The sequence below is a fragment of the Botrytis fragariae genome (genome assembly GCF_013461495.1).
Source record: "Botrytis fragariae strain BVB16 chromosome Unknown tig00000795, whole genome shotgun sequence".
NCBI lineage: Eukaryota > Fungi > Ascomycota > Leotiomycetes > Helotiales > Sclerotiniaceae > Botrytis > Botrytis fragariae.
In genome coordinates, this window is record NW_023501011.1 from 1,519,634 (window position 1) to 1,545,129 (window position 25,496).

General features: G+C 42.3%; 9 protein-coding genes across 9 annotated transcripts; 6 read left to right on the forward strand and 3 right to left on the reverse strand.

Annotated features, from left to right (window-relative positions):
- Nucleotides 1-7,418: 7,418 nt before the first annotated feature.
- Nucleotides 7,419-9,450, forward strand: Bfra_007389 (putative mfs multidrug protein; the record flags this gene model as incomplete). Its single annotated transcript, XM_037337762.1, has 2 exons — nt 7,419-8,907; nt 8,963-9,450. 2 exons carry the CDS (start codon nt 7,419-7,421, stop codon nt 9,448-9,450), a joined length of 1,977 nt encoding a protein of 658 aa, XP_037187142.1.
- A 653-nt stretch (nt 9,451-10,103) lies between these two features.
- On the forward strand, nt 10,104-11,172 carry Bfra_007390 (uncharacterized protein; the record flags this gene model as incomplete). Its single annotated transcript, XM_037337763.1, has 2 exons — nt 10,104-10,890; nt 10,996-11,172. 2 exons carry the CDS (start codon nt 10,104-10,106, stop codon nt 11,094-11,096), a joined length of 888 nt encoding a protein of 295 aa, XP_037187143.1. The 3' UTR covers nt 11,097-11,172.
- Nucleotides 11,173-11,761: 589 nt separating this feature from the next.
- On the reverse strand, nt 11,762-13,188 carry Bfra_007391 (putative glycosyl transferase family 17 protein; the record flags this gene model as incomplete). Its single annotated transcript, XM_037337764.1, has 2 exons — nt 11,762-11,920; nt 12,133-13,188. The coding sequence occupies 2 exons, from the start codon at nt 13,186-13,188 to the stop codon at nt 11,762-11,764; spliced, it is 1,215 nt and encodes a 404-aa protein (XP_037187144.1).
- Nucleotides 13,189-13,481: 293 nt separating this feature from the next.
- On the reverse strand, nt 13,482-13,797 carry Bfra_007392 (uncharacterized protein; the record flags this gene model as incomplete). The annotated part of the gene is made up of 2 exons (XM_037337765.1): nt 13,482-13,669; nt 13,791-13,797. The coding sequence occupies 2 exons, from the start codon at nt 13,795-13,797 to the stop codon at nt 13,482-13,484; spliced, it is 195 nt and encodes a 64-aa protein (XP_037187145.1).
- A 3,016-nt stretch (nt 13,798-16,813) lies between these two features.
- Bfra_007393 (putative ankyrin repeat protein) lies at nt 16,814-18,596 on the forward strand (the record flags this gene model as incomplete). The annotated part of the gene is made up of 4 exons (XM_037337766.1): nt 16,814-16,931; nt 16,988-17,869; nt 17,923-18,150; nt 18,202-18,596. 4 exons carry the CDS (start codon nt 16,814-16,816, stop codon nt 18,594-18,596), a joined length of 1,623 nt encoding a protein of 540 aa, XP_037187146.1.
- A 1,323-nt stretch (nt 18,597-19,919) lies between these two features.
- On the reverse strand, nt 19,920-20,364 carry Bfra_007394 (putative cytochrome c oxidase subunit vib protein; the record flags this gene model as incomplete). Its single annotated transcript, XM_037337767.1, has 2 exons — nt 19,920-20,048; nt 20,131-20,364. 2 exons carry the CDS (start codon nt 20,362-20,364, stop codon nt 19,920-19,922), a joined length of 363 nt encoding a protein of 120 aa, XP_037187147.1.
- Nucleotides 20,365-21,578: 1,214 nt separating this feature from the next.
- Nucleotides 21,579-23,102, forward strand: Bfra_007395 (putative upf0075 domain protein; the record flags this gene model as incomplete). The annotated part of the gene is made up of 2 exons (XM_037337768.1): nt 21,579-21,848; nt 21,897-23,102. 2 exons carry the CDS (start codon nt 21,579-21,581, stop codon nt 23,100-23,102), a joined length of 1,476 nt encoding a protein of 491 aa, XP_037187148.1.
- An 826-nt stretch (nt 23,103-23,928) lies between these two features.
- On the forward strand, nt 23,929-24,297 carry Bfra_007396 (putative heterokaryon incompatibility protein; the record flags this gene model as incomplete). Its single annotated transcript, XM_037337769.1, has 1 exon — nt 23,929-24,297. The coding sequence occupies one exon, from the start codon at nt 23,929-23,931 to the stop codon at nt 24,295-24,297; it is 369 nt and encodes a 122-aa protein (XP_037187149.1).
- A 140-nt stretch (nt 24,298-24,437) lies between these two features.
- Nucleotides 24,438-25,025, forward strand: Bfra_007397 (uncharacterized protein; the record flags this gene model as incomplete). The annotated part of the gene is made up of 1 exon (XM_037337770.1): nt 24,438-25,025. One exon carries the CDS (start codon nt 24,438-24,440, stop codon nt 25,023-25,025), a length of 588 nt encoding a protein of 195 aa, XP_037187150.1.
- Between the last annotated feature and the right edge of the window lie 471 nt (nt 25,026-25,496).

Here is a 25,496-nt window from a genome sequence, read left to right on the forward strand (position 1 = left end):
CTTTGGGATTATTTAAGAGCACAGGAATAAAATTATTATATTGAGGTTCTTATGGGAAGTTTATATGTAGTATTTTTTGTATTAGACTAAATTGTGTAGTAATGTATAAGAATGATATGAGAGTGATTATATGTATAATATGAATTAGCATATTCATATGAAGTAGAGCAATTATACGAATTGAGATAATGATAATATGATGTCAATCGGGATAATGATATTAATTAGAATAACCATATCAATTGAGACAATGATAATATGATATTAATTAGAATAATGATATCTATTAGGACAATCATAGGGATATGAAAGAGGGCGGAGCGTTATAAGGGGTTTCCCCTTTGTGTCTGCACTCTCATTTTTACTCCCGAGCACATGGGCTCTAAAACGATGCCGGCGCCAGGTCGCATACAATATACATCAAAACTGTATATATATGTTCAAATCTTGCCCACATTGAATGTGATCGAGAACAACCTCGCTACTGGGCAGTTCTTGTCAACATTACTGTGGCTAGAGACTTGAGTTGCCACATTGAACACTATAATGTTTGACAGCGACACGGTATTCAATTTGAACTCGAGGTTTCAAAATTGCTTGGATCACCTACTTTGACTCAGAGCTTAAAAGCTTCTGATTGTCGGACTACGGTCCGGGCTACTGGAATGTTGCCTCAAGAAACTCAAGAAACTACTGTCAAACTCCAAATGATGGAAACTTGGCACTATCGTAGGCTCTCAAAATGTCCAATCGCAGACGAGATTCTTCTCAAAATAACCTCAAGATCCATGACAAAAATCATCTTGGTGCCGTTATGACTGTGGCATCGGTTGTAATGTGGCAAACAGCAATCCTTCCATGGAACAAATGTGCAAAGTAGAAGACAGAACGAACACAAATATTCGATCTCTACATCATGGAGAACAGCCACAATATGATATCACCACACTGGCAGAAATATCTATCGAAGCTTAGAACCGAATATATCCTCCCATAATAATGATGCTACATCGAAAGTTGCTCGTCCCATCGGTCACAAACCTGTTTTCCCCTAGCTCTAGCACCATCAATATCAATTCCACAATCATCATCATCATTATCGACCTCATTAACATCATCGTTTCCACCAAAAAAACATGGAAATGGCATTAGATATGCAACAAAAGTATCAAATAACTCCGCGATAGTTATGGCGCTTCACTCTGTGCCACAAGCAGTTTTTTGGTCATGATTAGAATTGAATGGACTGATATCTTCGTAAATAATCACGTGTAAGTACATGTTTCACCGCCATTTTCATCTGCCCATACGTTCACAAACACGACGTGCAAAGGGTTTGGAAGCATGGTACTAAGTATCATTGTAAAAATGAGTCAACCAAAATACCATTCGATGAGACACATGGATAGCTTCTTGCTATAGCATACAGGAAAGCAAAGCGAGTCTGCTGAGATACACTACATTCACTGCCATTTATTCCGTTGAAGTTTAGCAACGATGATTTCTGGGTCTGAAAATGTCCGTTTAGTAAGAATACTGTCAAGCAATAGATGCTGTTCTGTGTGTTCCAACTTGTGTTTCATATGATACGGAGTCACTAGAGAGCCAGTACAGTCAGGAGTTTCGAGAGGGGTTTTTTTGACAATATGAGGTTACGCTAGCATATTCATCTTTTTGCAAACTCAGCCACAACAACAATTGAAGGAACAATAAATTGATATTTTAATGGCAAATTTGGGCTTTTTGTTAAACAATTCTCGCGCTAGATTGACTTGGAATCATTCTTTCGCGACAATTATCTGGAAAATCCTGCCATACACGCTCGGCTTGCTGCTTGGCTATGTATTACCCCTTTCCTTTTGCCTATCTACTTTACATGCTACCGACACAAATATTGCAGCACCAATGCCCCATCAACAATACTAAGTCGACTAGTTTTGGTGACCTTGATGATCGTTCATCACTGTCGCAAGTTACGAGCTAAGTGACTAGACGAACAACTTAGAGCTGATGGAACCAACCAGACTTTGTCAGAATACGGTATCATGCATTTTCAGCAGCAGGAGACCTGGCTCTCGGCGTCATCCTTGGAATGCAGCTCTTCAATTAACCTAGGCGAGTTCACACTGTATATCACATCATGCCTCCCACACGGCTTTACCAATCCCGTTTTCATAGAAACGCGGACGCGCAAGGTTTTCTTTAATATCCGTATACCAGAATGCGGTTTATTCGTCTGCCAGTTTAGCCAAAGGTCCCCGGCTATGCTTAATCCGGCAAGCATCGTCAGTCGTTATACGCGGTGATTTGCTTTCGATGTTTTCATTCGTACATGGGTATGAGCGCCGAATTCAATTCCCATCAGCCTGCCATTATTCGAAATCTCTAGGGATACCCATATTTCAACATTTGACGAATACCTATGTCTAGGCTCGCACAATGGTTTGCTGTTCGACAGCGCAATCCTGGTTGTTCATGATGACCATCAAAACCATCTCCATGCTCTTTCTGTCTCAGACCAAGTTAACCATGCTTGGGGAAAGATGGCACACGGTCGCCCAGCTGGACTCGGAACGTACGCGAGAGACATTAGCCGAGTCGTAGTTGATGGCTGATAAGGAGGTTGAGAGGTATATGAAGGAGCGAGGCTCGGACGATGAAGGTTGGAGATTGAATTGTGGTTGGAAAAAGGGACATGAACTGAAGGTTGCTAAAGTGTTATGATGATACATGGTTTAATCCTGCTCTTCTGCCATTCTGATATTGGAGAGAGTTGTTGCATGGATGCAGATATACACAAGGTAGAGTAGAGATACATCGCCGTAGCCTTGTCTCGAATGGTGATAAGTTCTGTTGACTACCAAAGAAGCTTTACTAAATAATTTATTGAAGTGTACTGAGACAACATCTTGATGAAACCGAAGATGTCAAAATCAGCTTCATGTCAACCCTATATCAAGTAACTTGCTAATCCTTCACTGATCATCAAGTGTATCCTATTAAACTCCAGTTCTCGATGTTTTGTTGCTCATCTGATTTTCAAACCTGCTTTCCAAATATATTCGATATCATCATCATCATCATCGTCGTCGTCGTCGTCATAATGATCTTCGCTATCAGCACCATCATCATCGCCAGCTTGAAAATCAAGGTACCAGAACCAGATATGCAACAAAACAAATGTCGAGTCGAGGCCACGATTTTCAGAAGCCAAAGGAGTAGTCTTGTAAGAACATCAATACATCAACACAGCATGTCCGCTGCCGATCTTTGAATTCATCCGTTTTGTTGCTTATCTCATCTTCAAACCTGCTTTTTGTTGTTCAGATATGCTGTTCAATATAACATCATCATCATCATCACCGTCATCATTAGTGGAGGAATTAAAACCAAGGAAATATTACCAGATATGCAACAGAAACAGAAACCAAATAAAAAATCAAGAATATAGCATTAGATATGCAACAAAATGTAGACATAGACGTTGAGTTGAAGACAACTTCAAGCTATGAAGCTCCAATGTCTGGAGCAGACCTTCCGATCCGCAGGTTAGACTCGAAAAATATAAAGCCAATTGTATTCAAATCTTGAGCAGTTCTAGAACTATGTCAAAGTTCAACAATGTAGATTTTCGGATTCAAACTGTTTTGTTGCTCATCTCATTGACCGCAAACCTGTTTTTGTTGCATGCAGAATTGGTATCCAGGTACTCGGCCCTCCACATCCGCCGTCATCACCATCATAGATAACCGTCGATGATGATGATAGATCGTCGCCAGCCACAAAAGCAAGCCATGGCTTCTTTGAAGCAAGGAATTTTCACAACAGACATGCAACAAAAGTACCTTCTGGACGATATGTACCCATTTTCTTTTCTCTCCTGTCTAAAGCAAGGAAATAAATACGATTATAGACGAGCAACAAAACACAGAAACATAACTTCTGGACACACAAAATCAAGAAATTTTCGCTTCAGATGAGCAACAAAACTACCATTCTTCTCAATTATGACTTCTTCACATCAAAAACCAAGGAAATAAATTTATAGACAAGCAACAAAAGCGCTTTCCTTTGAATCTATGAGACATGGACCTCAAAAAGCAGGAAATGAACCACGAACTACAGACGAGCAACAAACCGTTTCTGCCTTCGAAATACAACATCTTCACGTCAAAAAAGCAAGGAAATTCAACCTTAGAGCAGCAACAAAACCATTCTTTTTCCAAATTTATATGATATGAACCTCAAAAATCAAGGAAACAAATCTACAGACAAGCAACAAAAGCCTTTGATGCAATATTACCAAGGAAAGGAGGCTCAAATGATTCTACGTTGTGAAGATCTATAAAGCCGGGAACATTACGGTAGTGGTGGCGGAGCGGGAATGGCTACCGGTGTGGTATGTTATGCATTACATCAACCTTAATACCTTGATTTGCGAATTTACATCATCATTCTTCAAGAACTTGGTGGTTAGTCGATTAGTCGTTGTAGAATCTATATGATGGCGACTTGGGTATAAGAAGGAGTATAATATCCCAATGGTTTGAAGTATGATAATGATACATTGATTCATGTTCGTTCACCAGGTTAGGTTACCTAACCTACCGATCATTTCATTCTTCAAAACCCAATCACGTTATTTATCCAACGCGACCTTACTCCTGGAGGATCTGGAACATAAACGACCGTATCATGAATCCAGGAACCAGATCTACCCAAGTACGAATTCTTGGTGTGAGGCTAGCCTATGTATGAGCTCTGATGTTGAGCGAAATCAAGGCACGAGATGACTCGGTAGTCAGCAGTCGAGGATGCGTTATCCGACCGACATTTATCCGTTCGGAGGTATAAGTCCTATTGACGAGAGCGAGCATTTGGTTTTTTGCCATGGAATAATTGATCACGATCTACTAAACGCTGAGCTCAATTAGTGATCAAATCTGCGCATACTACTACATACATATGGATGACTAGGAATTTAGGTAGGTGGGTAGACTTTCAATTCCAATCGAATCAATATAGAGCCGAATCGGTTTTAAGTCCTGCAAGCATTCTGTCTACTCGAATGCTGAATGCACCAACCGACCTTTGATATGATAGTACGAAATAGGTTGTATGTCTAAATGGAAACAGCCCAGAACAATATTCAAGCTTCCAAAATTATTTGATGTGCTGGCAGCGGATTTTTTGTCTACCTAGGGTTAGTGGAGGTGAAGATTCATTATTGACCATCGATGGCATGAGTAAAGTTGTGTAAATTCCACTACTTAGGTAGGTTCATACTCACTATACTAGTTTACAGTGTGCTATGTGCAGAATATTGCTTTTAACCTTCAACTAATATTCAAGCACATGATCAACTAACAGCCGTCTTACTGTTAGTCGGCTCGGGTTACTGAAGCATCTCTGATTATCTCTTCCATCAACCGATGCTATTCTGTTACCACTACGGTCAGTACTCGGCCAATTTGTGGAAGTAGTTCATGATGATCTGAATAACCTGGATCAATATACCACCTGGCACCTCCGGATTTCCCCCGCCTCCGCCTCTCCACTACATTGCTTTTGCTGATACCGGAACACAACGGGCATTTGCAACGTCTTGAACCTGTTTCTGCACGATGATGAAAATTATAATAGACGGGCTTGACCCCGGTCTCCAGATAAGCGCCAGAATCCTCTCTGTTTTGTGATGCATAATCGAGAGCATGGTACATTATAACGACGGCGAGTAGTTAATTAATTGGCATGTATCTTTTTTTGAGACATAAAATAACGTTCCGTATCGATTGAAAGAAACTCGTTGCGTTGTGCCGAAATCTCAAAGTCAATCCGAGTGCTAGACTGCTCTTTAGCAAATCGGCCTCAAATGCCAAGTGTTGCGCTTATCTGAGCCACAGTGATAGTGGCAACCCAGTTCCATAAGCATTGGTATATACACTCTCAGGAAAGCTTCTTCATTTATTGGCAAAGATGCTTGATTGAATGAACGCCGAAAATGAGGCTCATCTAACATCAAAGAAGTTTTGATAGATTTACTGAAAGTCACATCTAATCTATATTTTAATATTCTTGTAATATCTGCAGATTCAAAAGACGGCGATATCACGAATTCATATCGCCTCAGAGACACATTCGGAAATATACTTTGCCCGCACGGTGAAAACTGGGGCGACGTCATTCAAAGATGCAGGTGCAGATCAACGTCGGTGTTGAGGGGGAAACTTAAACACAAAGCGCAATGCCAGTGAATGCTTGAAGGATTGCATGAGGGGGTGCTTAGCGATCCGGAGCGATTCTTGCGATCAATCAACGTCTCGCTCAAAACACAAATCCTATGCTTGAGTAATCATGCCGTTATTTCCGCATTCTCAAATCAGACAGTCCATCAGAAATTCGTCTGACTCGTAAGACCATTCTGGGGCGATAATCCTAAATCTAGGTAGGTGGTATGTTTCAGTGTTGTAGGTCCTCGAAGTAAATCAAATTGTTTTCACACGTTAAATTTAATGTCCTTTTTTTCCTACGGATATCTGTAACGTATTCTACTGCAACCTCGCTTTACTCGCTCTGCTCGCTCTGTTATTCGTGCGAGTAAGTAGAGCAGTTACTCTACTCACACTCTCTATCAATCTTGGTTGCTTCTAGTTCTAACTCTAGGTATGTCTGACACGAACTATTGACCAAAACTCAAACTACGATGTACTCGTATGATAAAGTATACTCGTATAAAACTTTTAGCCGCATTAAATTTTGGCAGGAGAAGTCCCACAACTTGATTGGTTGTCACTCCGAAGCAAGATGATGGGGTCGATCCTACCCCCGGGGGACTCCAAAAAAAAAATGGGAAGTCACATTGAAGGGGCCCTGCATATAAAATTCAAAAATGACGTACCAAGCGGGAAACCATGAATTGATATTAGATACATTGAACAAATTCACTACTACTTCATCTTCTGCATCTCCTTTATTGAGCTTCAAGTTCTTCCATTCTTCTTAGTATGATACTTTGATATCCTCTTGAACTATTATTGAGAAAGATCAACTAAGTTTTGCTTTTCTTCTCGGGCATTTCTATACGAGCCATTCTTATTAGGGTTTTTGATACAAGGTCTGGAGTGCGGGGAACCGAAAAGTCCTAGAAGCTCTTAGATTCACTGCTTTGACTACTAGTTCTAGCCCTGCTTTTAGTATTCATCTTATCGATCGATAATCTTTTTTATCAAGAAAGTATGTATTCCGCCCGACCTTATATATTCCTCATACAAGAACCAAAATTCCTTCAAGAAGTTTCTTTCCAATATCCTTTTGCACCTCTTACGCAATCTTATATTTCTAGCCTTCAATATCACAAGAGAAAAATCATACCAGGAGACTAACGATAAATCGGGTAGTATCAAATAATACGAAATCAAATGGCGGGTGGTATTCATACGCCCACCTCCAGTGAAGGAAAGGCCATATTCCAGGAGTCTGATATATCTTCACAATCATCCAAACATGGCGCATCAACCGGTGCAGGATCTCACCTCGAAAATCCTAGTACTCAACCACCCCGCGCAAATCGTGTAGCACGTTTCCCATCTGGCGACAATGAAAATGTAGTGACTAATGTCAGAGAGTCCGACAAAATCGAAATTAGCGAAGAAGATTGTTGGGGTCAATTGGGATACTCTTTTCCTACCTGGAAAAAATGGATGATCCTGTCGGTTATTTTCATGGTTCAGGTTTCCATGAACTTCAATACCAGTTTATACTCAAACGCTATTGGTGGCATAGTTGACGAATTTGGCGTCAGCGCACAAGGCGCAAGAGCTGGTGCTATGATTTTCTTGGTACTATATGCATTCGGTTGTGAATTATGGGCTCCATGGTCTGAAGAATTGGGTCGCAAACCTATTTTACAAGCTTCTTTATTCTTGGTCAACATCTGGCAAATTCCAGTTGGAATTGCTCCCAACTTTGCCACTATCATGGTTGGCCGTGCGCTTGGTGGTCTCTCATCGGCAGGTGGTTCCGTTACTTTGGGTATGATTGCCGATATGTGGGAATCTGATGATCAACAATACGCCGTTGCATTTGTAGTATTCTCATCTGTTGGTGGAAGTGTGTTGGGCCCCGTTGTTGGTGGTTTCGTCGAAGCTAATTTGGCTTGGAGGTGGAACATCTGGATTCAACTTATCTTTGGCGGTGCCGTACAACTCCTTCATCTGGCTCTTGTACCTGAGACTAGATCGACCATCATGATGGATAAAATCGCCAAGAAGATGCGAAAGAGTGGCGAAAATCCAAACATTTACGGTCCAAACGAGATCACGCCATTCAAGGAACGATTCTCCGTCAAAGAGACCTTGGTTACTTTCGTCAGACCTTTCAAGATGTTCTTGACAGAGCCAATTGTTTTAACCTTGAGTTTGTTGTCTGGATTCTCTGATGCACTCATCTTCATGTTCATTCAATCCTTTTCCCTTGTTTACAAGCAATGGGGCTTTGGAACTGTCGAACTTGGTCTCTCTTTCCTTCCTATTCTTGTGGGATACTTCATCGCTTGGTTTGCATTCATTCCTGCCATCAAACGCAATATCAAACAACGCGCCAATAAACCAGATGATGAACACGCTCAATTCGAATCTAGACTTTGGTTCTTGCTCTACACGGCACCATGCTTGCCAATTGGTCTTATTGGTTTTGCCTGGACTTCTACAGGCCCACCAATTCATTGGATCGGTTCCTCAATTTTCGCAGCAATTGTTGGTATTGCCAACTATAGTATTTACATGGCGACAATTGATTATATGATTTGTGCCTATGGACCATATTCAGCTTCTGCTACAGGTGGAAATGGATGGTCGAGAGATTTCTTAGCCGGTGTTTTGACAATTCCTGCTACTCCTTTCTTCCAGAGTACGTATTCCTTTTCCAATAACTTTCATCGGTGAATGCTAACACAAAATTCTAGACATGTCATCTGACCCATCTCGCTCACTTGCTTACGCATCTACCATTCTTGCATGTATCTCCTTCGTCCTCGTGATCGCCGTCTACGTCATTTACTGGAAAGGACCTGTTCTCCGCAAACGCTCACCTTTCGCTCAACAACTATCTGACGCCAAAGCTGCCCACAATGAAGTCGTTCATGAGAAAGGAACTCGTGTTGGTGAAGGGTCAACAGCGGTAGATGGGACTCACCTATCAAGAATGCCAACCGGAGCAAGAGCAAGAAGTTTCGCTCGCAGTCAACAAGATCTTAGAGTAAGACAAAATACGGGAAGTAGACCGCATAGTACACATGAGAAGAGTAATCCAAACAGCAGAGTAAACTCAAGGGCAAACTCTAGGGCAAACAGCCCAGTGAGGAGGGACATGGCGGAAGCAAATCATGTAGCGGCGATTCAGGAAGCGACGAGCCATGAACGTAATGATTTGAATGAGAAGAGTATGGTTTAAAAGTGTATGGTAACAAGGAGGAAGCAATGAGCTGTTAATGATGGGTAATGTCAAAATGGCATTGGATCAGGCGTTCGGTATTGATATCCTAACTTAATTGTATTTATAAGCAAAGGAGTTTCAAAGGAGCCAAAGGTGGGAGAGGAGGAAAATGGGATTGTATAGAAATGATAGGCTCCAAAAACGCTAGACAGATACACGAATAAATGAAATTATACCGCTTGTACTATTAATATTTGATTCATTGCGAAACATCTGCGCATATGTTGGAGTTTGGAAATGCATAAACAACTTCAGGGAAACATAGCAGAACCATGGCAATTTCTTGGGCCTCGAACAGAATTCCACTTGAAGATCTTGGGGGAATAATATCTCTAAGTTGTACGTCTCAGAGATTTATGGTAGATATAATCATCCACTTACTACGCACCCTAAATCAAACACCTTGAAATGTTCACTTGAATATTCATATAATAAGCAAAATCCATCGTTTAGCACCGTAGTGAACACAAACAGAAGGAAAAAAGAAAGAATGATACAAAGATTGATTAAGAAAAGCAAACAAATCAAACTCAAAATCAAAATCACTAAAAACGCGTTTGCGTTTACCGACGTGAATCTTCACAACCCAGCCCCGCCCGTATCAATCAATTATGGCGGCTAATAACACTGAAACTATCACCAAAAAAGGAGCAAGGCCTAAGAGAATCATTATTGATATATCAGCATCTTTCTCGCTATCTGCCATTTCGACTTCGAAAGCTGAGAAATCTGAAGGCTTGAAATTTGGGATTAATAGTACATGGGCGATACGAAAAGTGAGTAAAAGGAAAGCATCTCCATCGACAAAATCGAAAATCGGAACATCTGCCATTGTAGCCGCGATTGCGTCTGCGCCTACGACGACTGAGGAACCAAGAGATATTGCCATACCTGCGACATCTACTGCGATTGTCGCTATACCAGCTAGCAGCGATAGAGAAAGCGACGTGAAATTGGACGAATTGATAGATTCATTGGATACGAATATGCCGGGCATATCAAGCGCAAGAAATCGATCTTCCCTGATCGCAAACGCAAACACGATGATAGCTTCACCGATCCTGGCACATGTACAGCGTGTCCAAAGTATACGTTCTGCATCTACTCATGAATCTTCTGCTCCTCCACCTTCTCAATCTCCCAAATCAAAGCCCTCCCAATCGCAACCCAAACCTGCTCGAACAGCGACGAAGCCCACGAAATCTGAGCTCCCTCTCAAAGCTCTAAATCAATCTATAACCTCGCGTTTGACCACGCCCGCTGGCGCGCGCTCGATGGGTAGAGGAAAAGGAGAGAAACCTTTGCCGGGAAATTATCAGAGTGTGGCGAGGAGAGTTACGATGACGATTGTAGCGTTGCCTATATTGTTTGTTACGAGTTGGGTGCTTTGGGATAGGTGTAAGTTGTTTTTGTTTGTTTGGGTTCGTTCTTGCGGGGCTTAGAGGTGGCGAGGGAGAGGGGGGGTGAATGATTGAATATATGCTAATGAGTATGCGACAATAGTAGTTCTGGGTCAAGAGAAGAAATCACTTCTCCGCGAACCGCCTATGGTACCTGGACCACCAATGGCTGCGGAGATGGAAGCGCGGAATAATAGGGAATAATAGAGTGTGAATTTAATTGTGAGTAGCGTTTGACGATTTATGAGGGTTGAATGTGGTGAATACATATATTGTGCTGATGGAAGCTCCGTCTCACAATGAAAAGTCTGGTTATTTATGGATGAATGGATAATGGGATGGGAGTCTATTTGGATGGAATGGCATGAAAATGGCATGAAATAATATTTGATACCCCCTTCATCAGAGATTAAAATCGTCGCTTGAAGCTGTTGCATTGTATCCTAGTGGATGCGCATTCAAAGTACTGAAAACCTGGAGGTTGGATGCATTAACCTGATCATTTGATGAGGTCTAATTCTTCGTTGTAATATTTGCAGTATGCTCCTTGTGCGTATAGCACAATACTCTCAGTTGGAGTGTCTTTGTTCAATTATACATCCACAGCTGCCCCGCTCTCGAAGACCCCTAGAGAGACGTTATAGAAATCCATGAATACTAGAGTATGTAAAATTTCACTCTTCTTTCTTTCCTTCTTTATCCTCTTTCTCAAATTCTTAAAACATAGGGAATCTTGCGCTCCGACTCCAAACTCCAATGTATGTAACCCATCATCTATCCAGATCCAAAACTCCTGACGTAAATGCTAGTGCAAGTGTCCTCATAAAATATACCATATTATAACATTAAAGAATTCATCTATAAAGCTCTCAAATTAAATCCATCCCCTTTTTTTCTTGCGCAATGACTTCATCGTAATCGACAAACCCGGCTCCTTCACCATCGCGATCAACCATGTATCCAAATTTGGATCGGTGATCTTTGATATAGCTGGGGATGTCGTTGTTGTTGTCTATTCTTTTGTACCACTGTTGAGAATGGAAGGTTAGTGTAGCTCTCTTTTGGTGGTAGGAGATGAATAGCGTAAAATTTCAAGGGGTGGGTGGGTTTGACAAGGTTCGCTTGAGACCTCTTGGATTTGTGAAGATGGAATGAATCTTCGACCATAATTCCAAAAATTTGGACCTAGCAACCCATTTCCCCATTTTAATTCTCGGAGAAAGAAGCATTAATCACATACCTGACCGAATCGATCCCATAAATCCTTCCCCCTTCCCACTCTGTCCACAATCCTATCTGTCATTCTGAACTCCTGCTTATTCAAGTTCGTATGGCTGAAACTCTCCATCTTCCTTCTCATTTCATTGAGTGTACTAAAACAACTACTACAATGCCAAGCCGCATTCCATAAGTTTCCGATACTTTTACTATCTTTTTCATCCACCTGTACGTGTCCTCCATGGCGACTACGTAAACTATGCGGTTTGATGGTATTTTCCAGACCCCGATAAAACGTTGCTTGAGGATGTGCCCACTGTTCTCCTCGGTGTCGAAATTGAAAAGAATAGTAGTAGAATTGCGAGCGCAGTGTAAGGATCACAGGGAAAACGCAGTTGCGCAGGACTTGAAGAGAAGCAGGTCGAATTACCTCGTCAATATCGGAGACGAGTATTACATCTCCTTCGTTAGGTTTCTGTGCGTCCACCAGCTTGGGGAATACCTGGGTGAACATGGCGTCCCGTTGGAATTTCTCTTGGATCCATGCATTCGCTTCGTATTCTTTGGAGCCGGGTAATGTGGTGTTGGCGACTGGGGGAGGAGCATCGGTCAAAACGTGATAGATAATTTTATCCTCGAAAGCAGAGAATTTGGCTCGGTGTTCTTGAAAGGTCATGTTTTTCGCAAGACCGGTAAAGGTAGTTGGCGCTTCGAGGATGACAAAATAATCTACCTCGGTGTTCATTTCATTGAGACGAATTTCGAGCCAATCTAGCTCGGAATTGACCATGAAGAGATCGTAGATCTTACGTTTTTGCGAACGATCGGGATAGGATGTAAGGGAGTGAGAAGCACATAGTTGGTCTGAGCTGGAGGCGGGAAGAAAGTTGTTGTAGATGTGAGCAGTGCGTTGTTCAAAGGATATATCTTCTTCGGTGATGGTGAGAGGGGTGAATTGTATTCGGGGTAGAAGGAAATACGTGCAGATGTAGAAGAAGACAATAATAGAGAGTATTTTAATGATACGAGTAGTTTGGCTTTGAAGGGAATATCTTGCTTTGGATAGTTGTATCGCCATCTTGGATAGCAAAATGTTATGAGATCCTCAGAAGGTGAATCAGAAGAAAGGGAGTAAAAGAGAAAGATAAAAGAGATGGATTAGAGCTAAATTTCACAGCTTTGTCATATCTGAGTGAGATTCAATGTACAACAAATGCAATGCCATACCTGAACCTATTTCAGTAAATCCCTAATAAACTTCACCGAGGACCTTGCACACTGCACAGTCCTTCGTGGCATAGTGTTTGCATTTACTTCATTTCGTCCCACTATTACTTGCTGAGGTTTTTTACCCCTGAACTCGCTAGGCTGCTACATTGAAAACCCATCGAAGCGCTCCTTTTTTGGTTGAAGGAGTGGCCTGCGCTTCTGGAAATTGGCTCGGTAACCACCAATCCGATAAAACATCGCTGTTATTCTACTAAACTTCTGCCCAATAAAAAGAATGTTGCTACAAATTGTGGCACCAGTGATCAAAGCCTTAAATCGTAAAAGATTTACTAATCAGAGTACAAGTGCGAACTTCCTTGAGATGAAATTGCATCTCCTACCTCGTATTACCAGTATTATGAGAGCATCAGCCTCCAACAACTCGCTTAGTGCCAACCGTCCTCTTCTTACCTGTCATGGAGATCGTGGGTCAATTTCTGGGTTATATCCGTAAAAATGCATGAACGAGGTTGAAATTGACATTGACGGGCCACATGTAACCTTGGAATAGTAACAAAAGAAAATAGCTGCCGAGGTTGCCCATTGGCTCGTATGGTGCAAGTCTAGTGGCTTTCCCGCTCAGCCCCATATCTCAGACGATATAAGTCTGTTCAGGGACCTATATGACAACGTTTGGGCATTCGAAACACGCTTGAATCCTTTGTTGTATAAATAACCCTGAAAAAAATATCAAAGCTTTGTTGGAGGAGAAATTGTCTTCCTTATTCGAAAAATTTAATAAGAGAATTCGGCTCTAAATGACATGCATTGAAATTGCCATCGGATTCATTAGATTTCACGATGTAGGGAAGGACTGGCAAGTTCAAACCCGGGATTTTGACTCTATCCGTAATACGGACCTGATGTACGAGTCCGACGTACGAAGTATTATCACAGATTGCAAGGACCAAGTACTAGGTAATCTTCAAGGGGTGAGAACCCACTCTCGCGACCGAAAGTAAAAAAACGAACACCGAAACCGCAAAATTGAACGAAAATCTTAAAATAAATCTTTTCCAAATTTGATTGTAAATTTAAGTTCATATTTTAAATTCTCTTAAATGATATGTTGAGATTGAGTCTTCAATAAGTAACGATCAGAAGGAATTTTAGAAAGTTATATTGATTTATTGTTTTGATACCACATTTCGATCGAACTGTAGATTTTTGATGTTCGGCTCTTTCCCTCGCTGCCTGTTAAAATTCAAATGAACCCTAATCAGTGACATCCCACCATCCACATGAGCAGTAGAGGAGGAAGGCAACGGTGAAGAATCCCAGCTTACCATGTGTTAACTCGGTAATATTACTTAAGTTGACTCCACAGCATCATTCAAATGGGACTTGATCATCTAAACCAACGGGTAAAGACATTCCAGAAGAAAGTAATTGGGGCTCAGAGCTTCCGAGTAGATTAATGGCCCAATGAGATAATCGCATTCGGTCACTGTCAATCTATTCAGTATCCATAAATAAATGAATGGCAACCCCTCATCTACTCCAGCGAACTATATTTTTATGCTTATTGAATTAAGTTTGATTGTTTGGAAAAGTCAGTGGGGACGTCAAGGCAGTAGCGCGAATCTTACTTGATCAAGATTAAATAGTAAATGTACGGTGTATTTCCGTGGAGGAAAGTGGGATTGTGTGTTCGGGAAAATGCGAAGGGAAAACATCGGTTGCGATAGGGAAGAGTTTGGGAACCATCTCTCGCATATCTGCAACAGATGTCCGCTGTTTCTTCTCCGATCAATAGACAACGTATGAGGACCGGGAGAGCTAAGGGAATATGATAACTCCAATGAGCGATTTCGAAAGGGGTTTCCTGGGTCATTCATCCACTCTCTCTTCATTCTTTCAGACCCCCCCTCTTCAACCACCCATCAGCCAATACGTTGGACTACTTGGAACGCAGAAACTTGTCAATAATCACTTCTCGAGCTAAGGAAGAAAAATGAAATAATAATCCGAAATATGAGTAATCTCAGTCACCCGTAACAGCACAAAAACTCTGCAAAATTACCCCTTGAAAACTAGCTGAAATGGCAACTTTAGTCCATTCGGCCGCATACGAACAAACCAATCAATGAATTGAGAGATCACAGATATGGGTTCCAGTAGCTGCTTATGTTATTTCACTCCTTCTCGATTCGTTCTCACTTGCATAGCGTATGTTTTTGTTAGTTCGAGAATGATAGGAGAGGATTAGACTCTTCCTCTGTGCACGCTGAGAACTTCGTGAGAATTCAGCACCCTGTCAAGTATCTGAGCCTAGTGTTGAAGAGAGTATCATCGTCACCCATCATTGATGAGATAGTGAGGTTACTGAGGTGTGGGTTCTTGCCCCGGTGAAATTTGAAGAAAGGCAGTGAACGACATGACAATACTCAAGCTTGATTGAACATCCTCATCTTGTGGTGAAAATGAATAAAATATAAACAGCAATTTAGAAGAAAGACAACCGATTTGGATTCAGCTAGGGGATGGCATTAGCTTAAGTGAGGAAACTTATAAACCCAGCCGTTTCCTAGTCGTATCTGCACCAATCGGCTACGAAACCTGGAGATGAAAAGTTTTGCGCTATTGCAGTACTTTCATAGCCGATTCTACGAGGGCTGTGTACTCCTATCGAGGCAGCAGGACGGCGATTTCTTCCCAGGTAATAGATCGTCTTCATGAACCGAGAAGTGAAGACTGGCTATCACAACTGCTGCACCAGCCGGCTATAGTTGTTGCTCGGATATTTCCGGACAAGTCATTACAAGCCCCAGGAATTTCACATCGATTCCAATTGCGATCAAATGCTCTATTGATAGTTGGCTTTTCGTTCTAAACTTACCTTGAGGCATGTACACTCTTTTGTCTGTCTCCGTAATACCCCCAGGTTGCAGTTTCTTTCATGAAACATCCAGTTTTCAATATTCTGCAGTCACTCAATATGGGGAGCCAAGTGTACATATCTCTTTGACTTTCAGAAATTCGAATGATAGAAAACAAGACGCGGTCTAACCAAACAGGCTAGAGCATGGTGGTTGAACATGAGGAAAGTAGAAATGACAATTCTCAGGTTGCCATAGGACTACAAACTCTTCAAGTTCGAAGCTGTGTCACACCATATTCATGTAGTCAGTAAAACTAGTTGTCTTTGTCTGGTTAAGTATGAAGCGATGAAACTTTGCTATACATTTGATGTGAATGTAGAGTTGTTTTTAATATGTCCTCGATTTCGGGCTAGATAGATCTGATGGCCGTTATGCGGCTGAGCCACATTTCAACAAAACGTCCAGAATCTTGAACTTCAACAACAATCCTTTCCATTTTGCGAAAGATTAAGTGCAATTTGGTGGATTATTGTAACCCGTACTAGTATCCTCAAGCGTCACTATCAGCACCGTTAGCTTTGAATTATTTGCGACCATCGAAAACAGTACATCATGGCTGTACCCACAAAAGATCTCGTCGACCTACTCGACGATGTTTTAGCAGTTATATTTGATCAGATACTAGTAACAATTGGAGTATGGAAGACCATGAACTTACGAGTTCTTTGCAGTATGTCTAGTTCTTGTCGTACCCATGATACATCCACAATATTAATCTACTATCAGGACTCTTCAACACAATAGTCCCGAAGACTTTATGCCTCGACCATATGGCAAACTCAGAAGGTCCAGTTGATGACGCTCTTGAAATATGTCTTAAATATCCCGAGAGCAAATTACCTGGCATCGCACATCTCTTCATTCATCTAGAAATGAAATACAACCCCCACCACACAATACTCTCTCCTGTCTATTATGCTATCCAATCTGTGAAGGCGCGTATTAACAACATTCAGACAAGAGACGAGCAAACAGCTTTCGAGATCAAAGTTTGCCATGCGATAGAAGAACGCTTAAAGTGGGGCTCAAACGATGACCGAGACCCAGGTGCGTGTGGCCGAAGGAGATCACAATTTCGTAATGCTGTTGTCGGTGAAGATGGCGAAGCAAGGCTAGACATCCAAACTATTCTCAGTGTAGCTATTATTGCAGGAGATGCTTCCGTTGTACGAGAGCTACTTGTAAATTGTAACGCTGATGCCGATTTAGACAACGAATATTTTGGAAGACCTATACATCTTGCCGCAAGTTATGGAAGAACCGAAATTATTGAAATTCTGCTTGAGTGTGGTGCGGATTTGAGTTCAATTCGGCCATATCTAATCCATCAGTCAAAGAGATTCACAATGCACCTGCAGAAGTTCATTTGCACTTTCGAAAGCCCTTTGCGAATAGCAGCATTGAATGGCCATCTCAAAGCTGTAACACTTCTCACCGAACCACGTTACAATGCTGTATTACCATTTCCAGAAGAGGAAATCCAGGAAGCTTTTCGCGCAGCAGCTAGAAGTGGGAGCATAGCTTTGATTTCTATTCTCGCCGAGTCATTTTTAGGATCACTACCCTGGGACTTGCCAGCAAATATCCGAGAGGAGATGCTTATCCAAAGTATATATTGGGAAAAGAAGAAATAATACAGTTGATGCTTTCAAGTGGTGTAGATATCAATTTTGCGGTATCTGCTACTTGGGAGACTATGCCAAATTGGTCGCCCATTCACTGTGCCGCTTATAAGGGCCGCTCGAAAGTTGATCAGCTGCTACTCGAAAATGGCGCAAATCGAGATAGCTTTGCCACCGCCATACGTGTGCATTGCAACAGTTTGGATGCAATAGGTTTTGCCGTTTCCAAGGACCATGAAGATGTCGTTCACGTTCCTTTGAATCACGGTGTTTCATTAGCAAGAGACAGAGGATAGAACACTGCACTGATTAGTATAGCCTCATTTTGGAACCAGCATCATATCATGAGGCTACTGTTAAAGAACACGGCGGATTCCGACAGATACATGGACAGGTCGGCTCTATCATATCCTATTGAAGTTGGAGATCCCCTAACTCTGCGTCTCCTGATAGAAGCCGGCTACCCTGTCGAGACCATCAAAGACGTTAAATCTATCAATTACAACTCTTCTCCAGTCCTTCTAGCAATGAAATGCGGGTGGCCACATATTCTGGAGTACCTTTTCAGTGTCAACAGTGAAAAGATTGATCCATTGGATGAGGAGCAATTTCTCCTTGGCTCGACTGTCAGAAACGATTTTACGAGTGGTCAATATCCCCGTAGACACGCAAAAGAACCATATCAGCTTTGGTATATACAGGGCAGGTATTGAATCGCCATAGACATGAAATTGTTTTGGCTTACACTCCCTAGCTGGTCATTACATGAGCGTAGGTTTGGAAGGGTTACGCTAATTGAAGGGGGGAGGGGAGAGAAAGACTCAACCAATTTTCGAAAGGTTGATTGCAATTAGAAGTTACACAGTAACCAAAAGATTAATACGTTGAGATCACACTAAAGAACATGACCATTATACCCTAGAACGTAATTTTTGCCTTAAGAATTATACATACAACTTTCTGTACGGTGCGGTATAGTGCCGCTTGCACAGTTTAAGAAAAAAAAAAAAGGGAACGACGGGATCCTAAAGAATGAACAGACACAGGAAAAAAAAGGTAAGAGGGAAGAGGGAGAACAACACGGAGTTCAAATATCAAAACTTCAAAGCGCAACCCTTACGGTGTTCTACGATACGAATGATATAGTTATTACATGCGCGAAAACTCACTTGAATTCTTCGAAAGTTGTAAAGACGGGAAGATGGGGAAATAACGGATGATCCTCAGGCCTTTACCGATGCTTCTGGGATTACGAGCGAATCTTGGAGTTTGGGATTCATGCTCGTTGTTCTATCACGTATGCCTGGCCTAGTTTGATAGATGAGTGGGCGGCCAGCATAAAATTTGGTTGTACAATGCCTCGTGCTATAGGTGATATCTTCTGCTCCTATTCAAATTTATATAGTTCATAATGTCTGGGAAACACAATTTATCTGTTAAGACCCGATTTCCTAAACACGTCTCTGCATTGAGATCCAGAGCTACTGGGCTGCCAACAACTGAAAGCTCGCATTGTAGACTGAAATCTGCCCACCTCATCAATCTAGCTAAGTAACGTGCACATATATGTTGACCGGTTTTCACGGCCCACTTGGGAACGAAATGGTTGCAAGAATTTCAACATATCCATATAAAGGTTGCGAAGGAGAAGTCGAGGATGGATTAGCATCTTTGTAATGGTCTTGATGATCGGAATTTCCTGAGTTTGAGGGCTTATTTATCTGGAGTGAAGTTGCATGTGCTCGCGACGTCAGTTCATTTGGTGGCGATTGGCGATATGACCAGGAGACTCGATTTTTTTGAACTCAATGTTTGACTTCTGCTTTATATGTTACAGCGACTCTTTTCCCTCAATCTTGGGTAGATGTCTTCCAGTGCTAGAAGCGCACTCCATTTCCCTATTAATATCATTCAACGATGAAGATTCTGTGTGTAAGTGAGCAATCGTTTGGATCCCGGACTTCCTATAAAACGCCTAGACCTTCGGATTGTTCCTTCCCATTACACTGTTATACATTTCGGTCTACAGAGAGACATTATGGTTTTTGACCAGGTGCCCCTGCCCCTATAACTTCTGGCATCTCTTGCGCCCCTTCAGCCTTTAATTTTTGCAATGTTTGTTCACGCTGGTATTCCATCACTCTTCGTTTCTTGAAATATTGAACCTGATGAGGGGGGCGAAAATCAGTAATGAGTCAATCCATAACAGCAGTTCGAATATCTTTCAATGGCGAAAGAAAAACTTACCCAACTAGTTGCACAATTTTGTTCGAATACTCTTGCCTCAGACCCGCAAGACCTTTCGGCCTTGGTGTTCTCCGTGAGGCTATCAATGATTTCATTCTTATCCAGACACTTGAAGTATGCATCTCTTGCTTCCCAACACTGTGATCTTTGGCTTCGGTCCGGTGCTATGGGAGCACCATCTGCGCCAATCTTTGGAGGGGGCAGAGAAGCTTGCGAAGAGCTGAAGAGTCCCATGATAAATTGATGAATAGACGCAGCAATTATTAGACTTTAGAGAAATGGAGCCTCTACTACCATGCTATGTTTGTGTGCGGGGCGGCAGAATAATTTGAGCTAAGCCTAATTGACTTCTCCGCTTTTACCTCCTCCCGGTGAGCTTGATAACTTTATCATCCCCGATGAGCAATTTTGGATTTCCTCCCAGTGAGCTCATTGTATGCTCGAGCAAATCCGATGCCCAAATGTACCAGCCGATGACAAGACTTCCATCGAACTGAATTTTAAGACAATGAGATTATCTTGCTTAGAACTCCTCCCACTTATCAAAGGATTAGCTTCGGAAAAGGGATTGTTTATCTGAATCCGGATAGCTTTATCTACCCAAAATAGAATATGCCCAGCGCCTTCAAAGCCACTGCTCTACCCAATCGCTCCATAAAGGAAATAAAAGCATCGAGAAGAGTCAAGTATCCATTCCCAATATAGTGGAACACAAACGTTACTGGGTGTATTAATAGTAAAGAACCAGATAATGTCCTATTCAGAGATCTAATACACTTCCACCTTCATTGGCGCCATACGTTGCAGATGTCGATCTTTACCTTGTGTATTCACTAACATTATGCAGATCTAATAGCAATACGCGATAGCATTCTCTCAAACTACTGTCGCGTCTTTAACAAGCTTTGGTGCAAATTGCGCAGCTATTTTTTGAAGAGCAGAGAGCATCGTGGTAACCTGGACGAGTCTGATACTGTTGAACAACACATCCTAAATAACACCACCAGGGAGTACTCATTGGAGCTCCCCAGCGACAACTCTCCACCACCCCAGTTGCCTTAGGCGAATAATCCCATAGCCTTGGCCTTGCGCCCACGCATAACATTTCCATATGAGGAACATTTCTCCCTCTCACCAATATTCAACAGCACAAGGAAGATCTCTCCCACGTCATGCTTGCACCATATTTGCTATTTGACTGATGAGTCCACTAACCTTAAAAGTTTCACTAACATTTCTATTCCTAGATCAAAGCAACGCTCGACTACAGAAACCATGCCTTTCCCGGTACTTTTGTACTTCAAAACGCCTTGATTGTTTTGGATTTGCATTCTACACAGATCAATTACTTCGCAGACTTATATGGTCTTGATCCCCTCTATACTATTTGAGAGCCGATTGCGGCTGTTCCCAAACCAATATTTTGATCTGATGTCGTGGGCATGGTCATGGTTATGAATGGTTTGATCCCGGCCCCAAAAGGTCGAGTTCGAACAAAAGTTGGGCATAGATATCTGGAGGCTTTACAATCGAAGGTAAATGGAGGTTACCAGAGCTCAAGCTCGTCATCTTCAGATGATGGCGTGCAAAATTCTGTGGGATTGAATCTATTGGTTCTTGGTATCACGTCTGGAACTGCTATGGATGACATTGATTTTGCACTCTGTCGCTATACACAAGAGTCTCCAGAAGCACCACTACACTTGGATCTTATTCAGGTATACAGCAATATTCGTTCTACCAAAAAATAAGCTAATATTCCCTAGTATGATTCAGTCGTCATGCCTTCGAAAATTCGATCCGAGATCCTGTCGATGTTACGAGAAGACGCCGCTCCGCCAAGTATGTTATCGCAAATGGACGCAGAAATGGGACATACTTTTGCGAACGCTATCCATATTTTCGCACATAAGCATAGGATTTCAGTGGATGACATTGATTTGATTGGATCTGGTGGACAGCTCGTTACCTTAACAGGTGCCCCACCACGGGGACAACATCGATCGAACATGTGCCTAGGAGAAGGGGCTGTGATATCTGCAAAAACAGGTGTCACAACTGTTTCTGACTATCGAACGGCAGAGCAAGCTGTCGGTAGACAGGGTGCCCCTTTATTTGCGTACTTGGTCGGACTTTTGCTGCACCATCCTACCAGATTACAGATTTGCATAACTATTGGAGGCATCACAACTATATGTTTCATCCCTTCGGATAAAAAGGGCGGAATTGACGCAATGTACGATTGGGATACAGGGCCAGGCACTTGTATGATTGATGCAGCCTATCGTCACTTTGGCCTCGACCCTCAAAAAGACCAATCCTCTTTCTTACACGGTACAATTTGCCATGAAGTAGTCGAGCAACTCCTTACCAATGATGAATATCTCAGCACACGGCCACCGAAAACCACAGCTAGAGAAATTTATGGTGACGCTATGGCCTTCAAAATCATAGGCATGTGCGCTTATCGAGGTTGTTCGCCCGCAGATACAATATCTACCATTACACGCTTCACCTCCGCTAGTATTGCCCAGCAAATCCTTCTCTTTGGTCCCGGTCGTGACGCTGTTAACGCAGCTGATATAACTGTCGATGGTCGCGGCATGTCTCACACTCCCCTTATCTCGGACCTTCAAGCAGAATTTCCAGGAGCCCATTTTGACAGCTTCGATAAGACCGGTATCCCATTGAATGCAAGAAAAGCAGTAGGCTTTGCGATGCAAGCAATGGAAGCATTGTTGGGAAGAGCTTTGCCAGTCCCGACAAATGCGGATGTAAGAAGACCGAATACTATTACTGGAAAGTTGGCCCCTGGGCTTAGGTGGAGAGAGGTCATGGAGAAGAGTGTTAGATTTGGAGGGAACGGGAGAGGATGGGAGGGACTTCCCGAGGTCAAAGAGTTGATCGTTAGGCAGAGGGATAGGAGTAATGTCTCGGGTATGGAAAACGAGAAGGAGGGGTTTGTTTGTTAAGTCGGTATAGATTCCGTGGAGGCTTTCATTTTACTTACTTTCTTAGTAGATAGTTTTAGTGAGCAAACATACATTTAATTTATAATCCCATATTACCTGTACTTCGGAAATAATATGCGATATTGGCACAGCCGCATCATACTACATTCTACAATATTGAACTTTCGCCACAGGTCTTAATTTCGATCAGTATAAGAATAGGTGAATACAAAATATCTCAGAGATAGCAACTCCAACCCAAGTTCACACGTAGCTAACGGTAACTATACATCATGAGGCACAAATTATAAGTTATGCACTGTCGGAATACACGTGTGATCTTACCTTCGGCATTGGCTATCTCACGTAATCCGGCATGACACTGCCGCGACAGCCGGAAGCACCAAGAGGATCCGGACATACTTTTAGACGAGGGGAATCGTGAAGCTACTCGAAAGAGTAGGTGTCGAGAGATCGGGATCCCCTTTAGGCTTGTTATTAATAACTCTTGGGTTTCGGCATTTGCGGTGTACCGCAAGCGGCTAAATCAAGGCGTCTCTCGAACTTCTCGATCTTGATCACTCACTATGACTATGAGCACGATTACCTTTTTTTCTCTTTGAGCAGAGTAGGCAACTAAGAGGCCGTCTTAAAAGCAGTGGTAGGTCGCCACTCGATTCTTTTACCATTTTTGGAGTGCGGCACCATTCACGTCAGCCGTCTCATCAGATGGGAGCTACAATATACACGTTTGACAAATCCTTCCTTCACCTGGTTCTCATTCGTCTTTCAACGTAACGCTAGTCAATATAAAAATGGGAGAATCTAAGCCATATGAAGCATTAACATGTTGTTGGGGCGATGCCGTATCAAGTTTCCAGTCACAGTCAATGGCAAGGGATTTGGTGACACCGCCAATCTCTTTGCTGCCATGCAGAAACTGAGGAAGACAAACGCTATTCAAAGAATATGGATTGATGCAATATGTATCAATCAGAACGATAACGACGAGAAAAATACACAGGTTCGACTCATGCGTGATATCTATCAGAAGACTGAAAGGTGTTTGATATGGCTTGGAGAGTTCGAGGATGCGAAACCGGTGACCACTATGTCTGATCTTATACGCAAGGGCAAAGAATTAACGAGCGCATCCAACATAAAAATTTGCCATCTAAGGATAATTATCGCTTTTGGGAGAGCCTTGGGCTTCTAGATATAGACGATTCTGCATGGGAAACAGTGAATTAAATCATGACTGCTCCATGGTGGAATAGAGTGTGGGTTATTCAGGAAATCGCATTCCCGAAAGAAGTCATGGTTTCCTGTAGAGATGAGAAGTGGGACTAGGACGAGATGATCGAGCTCCAGAGATTTGTGACCGAGTCAAATGAATGGACATCGTTCGATGATGGAAATCTAGGTATAGATATGAACTGGGGTGGATTGAAGCAGTTAAGCGATACGAGGAGCGAAAAACTTCAACCGCTACACGAGCTCTTATTGGCATTTAGGGGTCGAGACGCTACGGATCCGAGAGACAACAAATTTACGCTTTTGAGCATAGATTTTGATCAAGGAGAATCTACTGTACCCTTACGCGCAGCACAGCCATGGTTAAAATATGTGGAGGAATCAAGTAATTCAGACGAGTTCCGCCACAAATTCTCAAAGACTCCGCGGAAAGATCTTTCTGAAAAAGATTTTAGTATGTCGTTCCGTGCGTTGAAGGCATTTCTGCGTGCGAAAGAAGCCTATACAAAGTATGGTTCTACGTATGGTATAAATCTTGTTGCAGAAGGAAGCGCATTAAGGGGAGAACAGGATGCTTCACCCTCATTTGAATCACTCAACAATCGTCGGTTTCAAGGAAACGAGCTGAGGAGAAGGATGCGTCACTCGGACCCGTTTGACTCAATTCGACTGCCTGGTAATGGCACTTGATCGACTTCGCATGAGACTCTCAGGTAAGGGCAAAGTCTGCTCGCTGACTATAACATGGATATCGCGAGAGTCTACATCATGCCGATTCAGAAATTACTATATAATGATTCTTATCTGCATTTGCTCAAAGAGATTGACCACTCTCTATCAAATAAGCATGAGCTTTCTTCATGGGTAATTGATTGGAACGTATCCGATGTATTGATCGGGAAATACGACAAAGTGAATGAATACTCCGTAATATGCAACTCGCGACTTAGTGGACCCCCTGAAATGAGTGGTATTAAAACCCGGCTTGAGGGATATCAGGTCGAAACCATCCGCTATATCTCGCCACCTCTGCTATCATACGCGTATGGAGAAGAGACGCCTTCGTATCCCAAGTAGAAGGAATTCATCGCCGAAAATTTCAAAGATGTTGTTACTGCAGAGGAGCTTGGGAGGATTTTTACCAAACAATTTTCGGGCGCA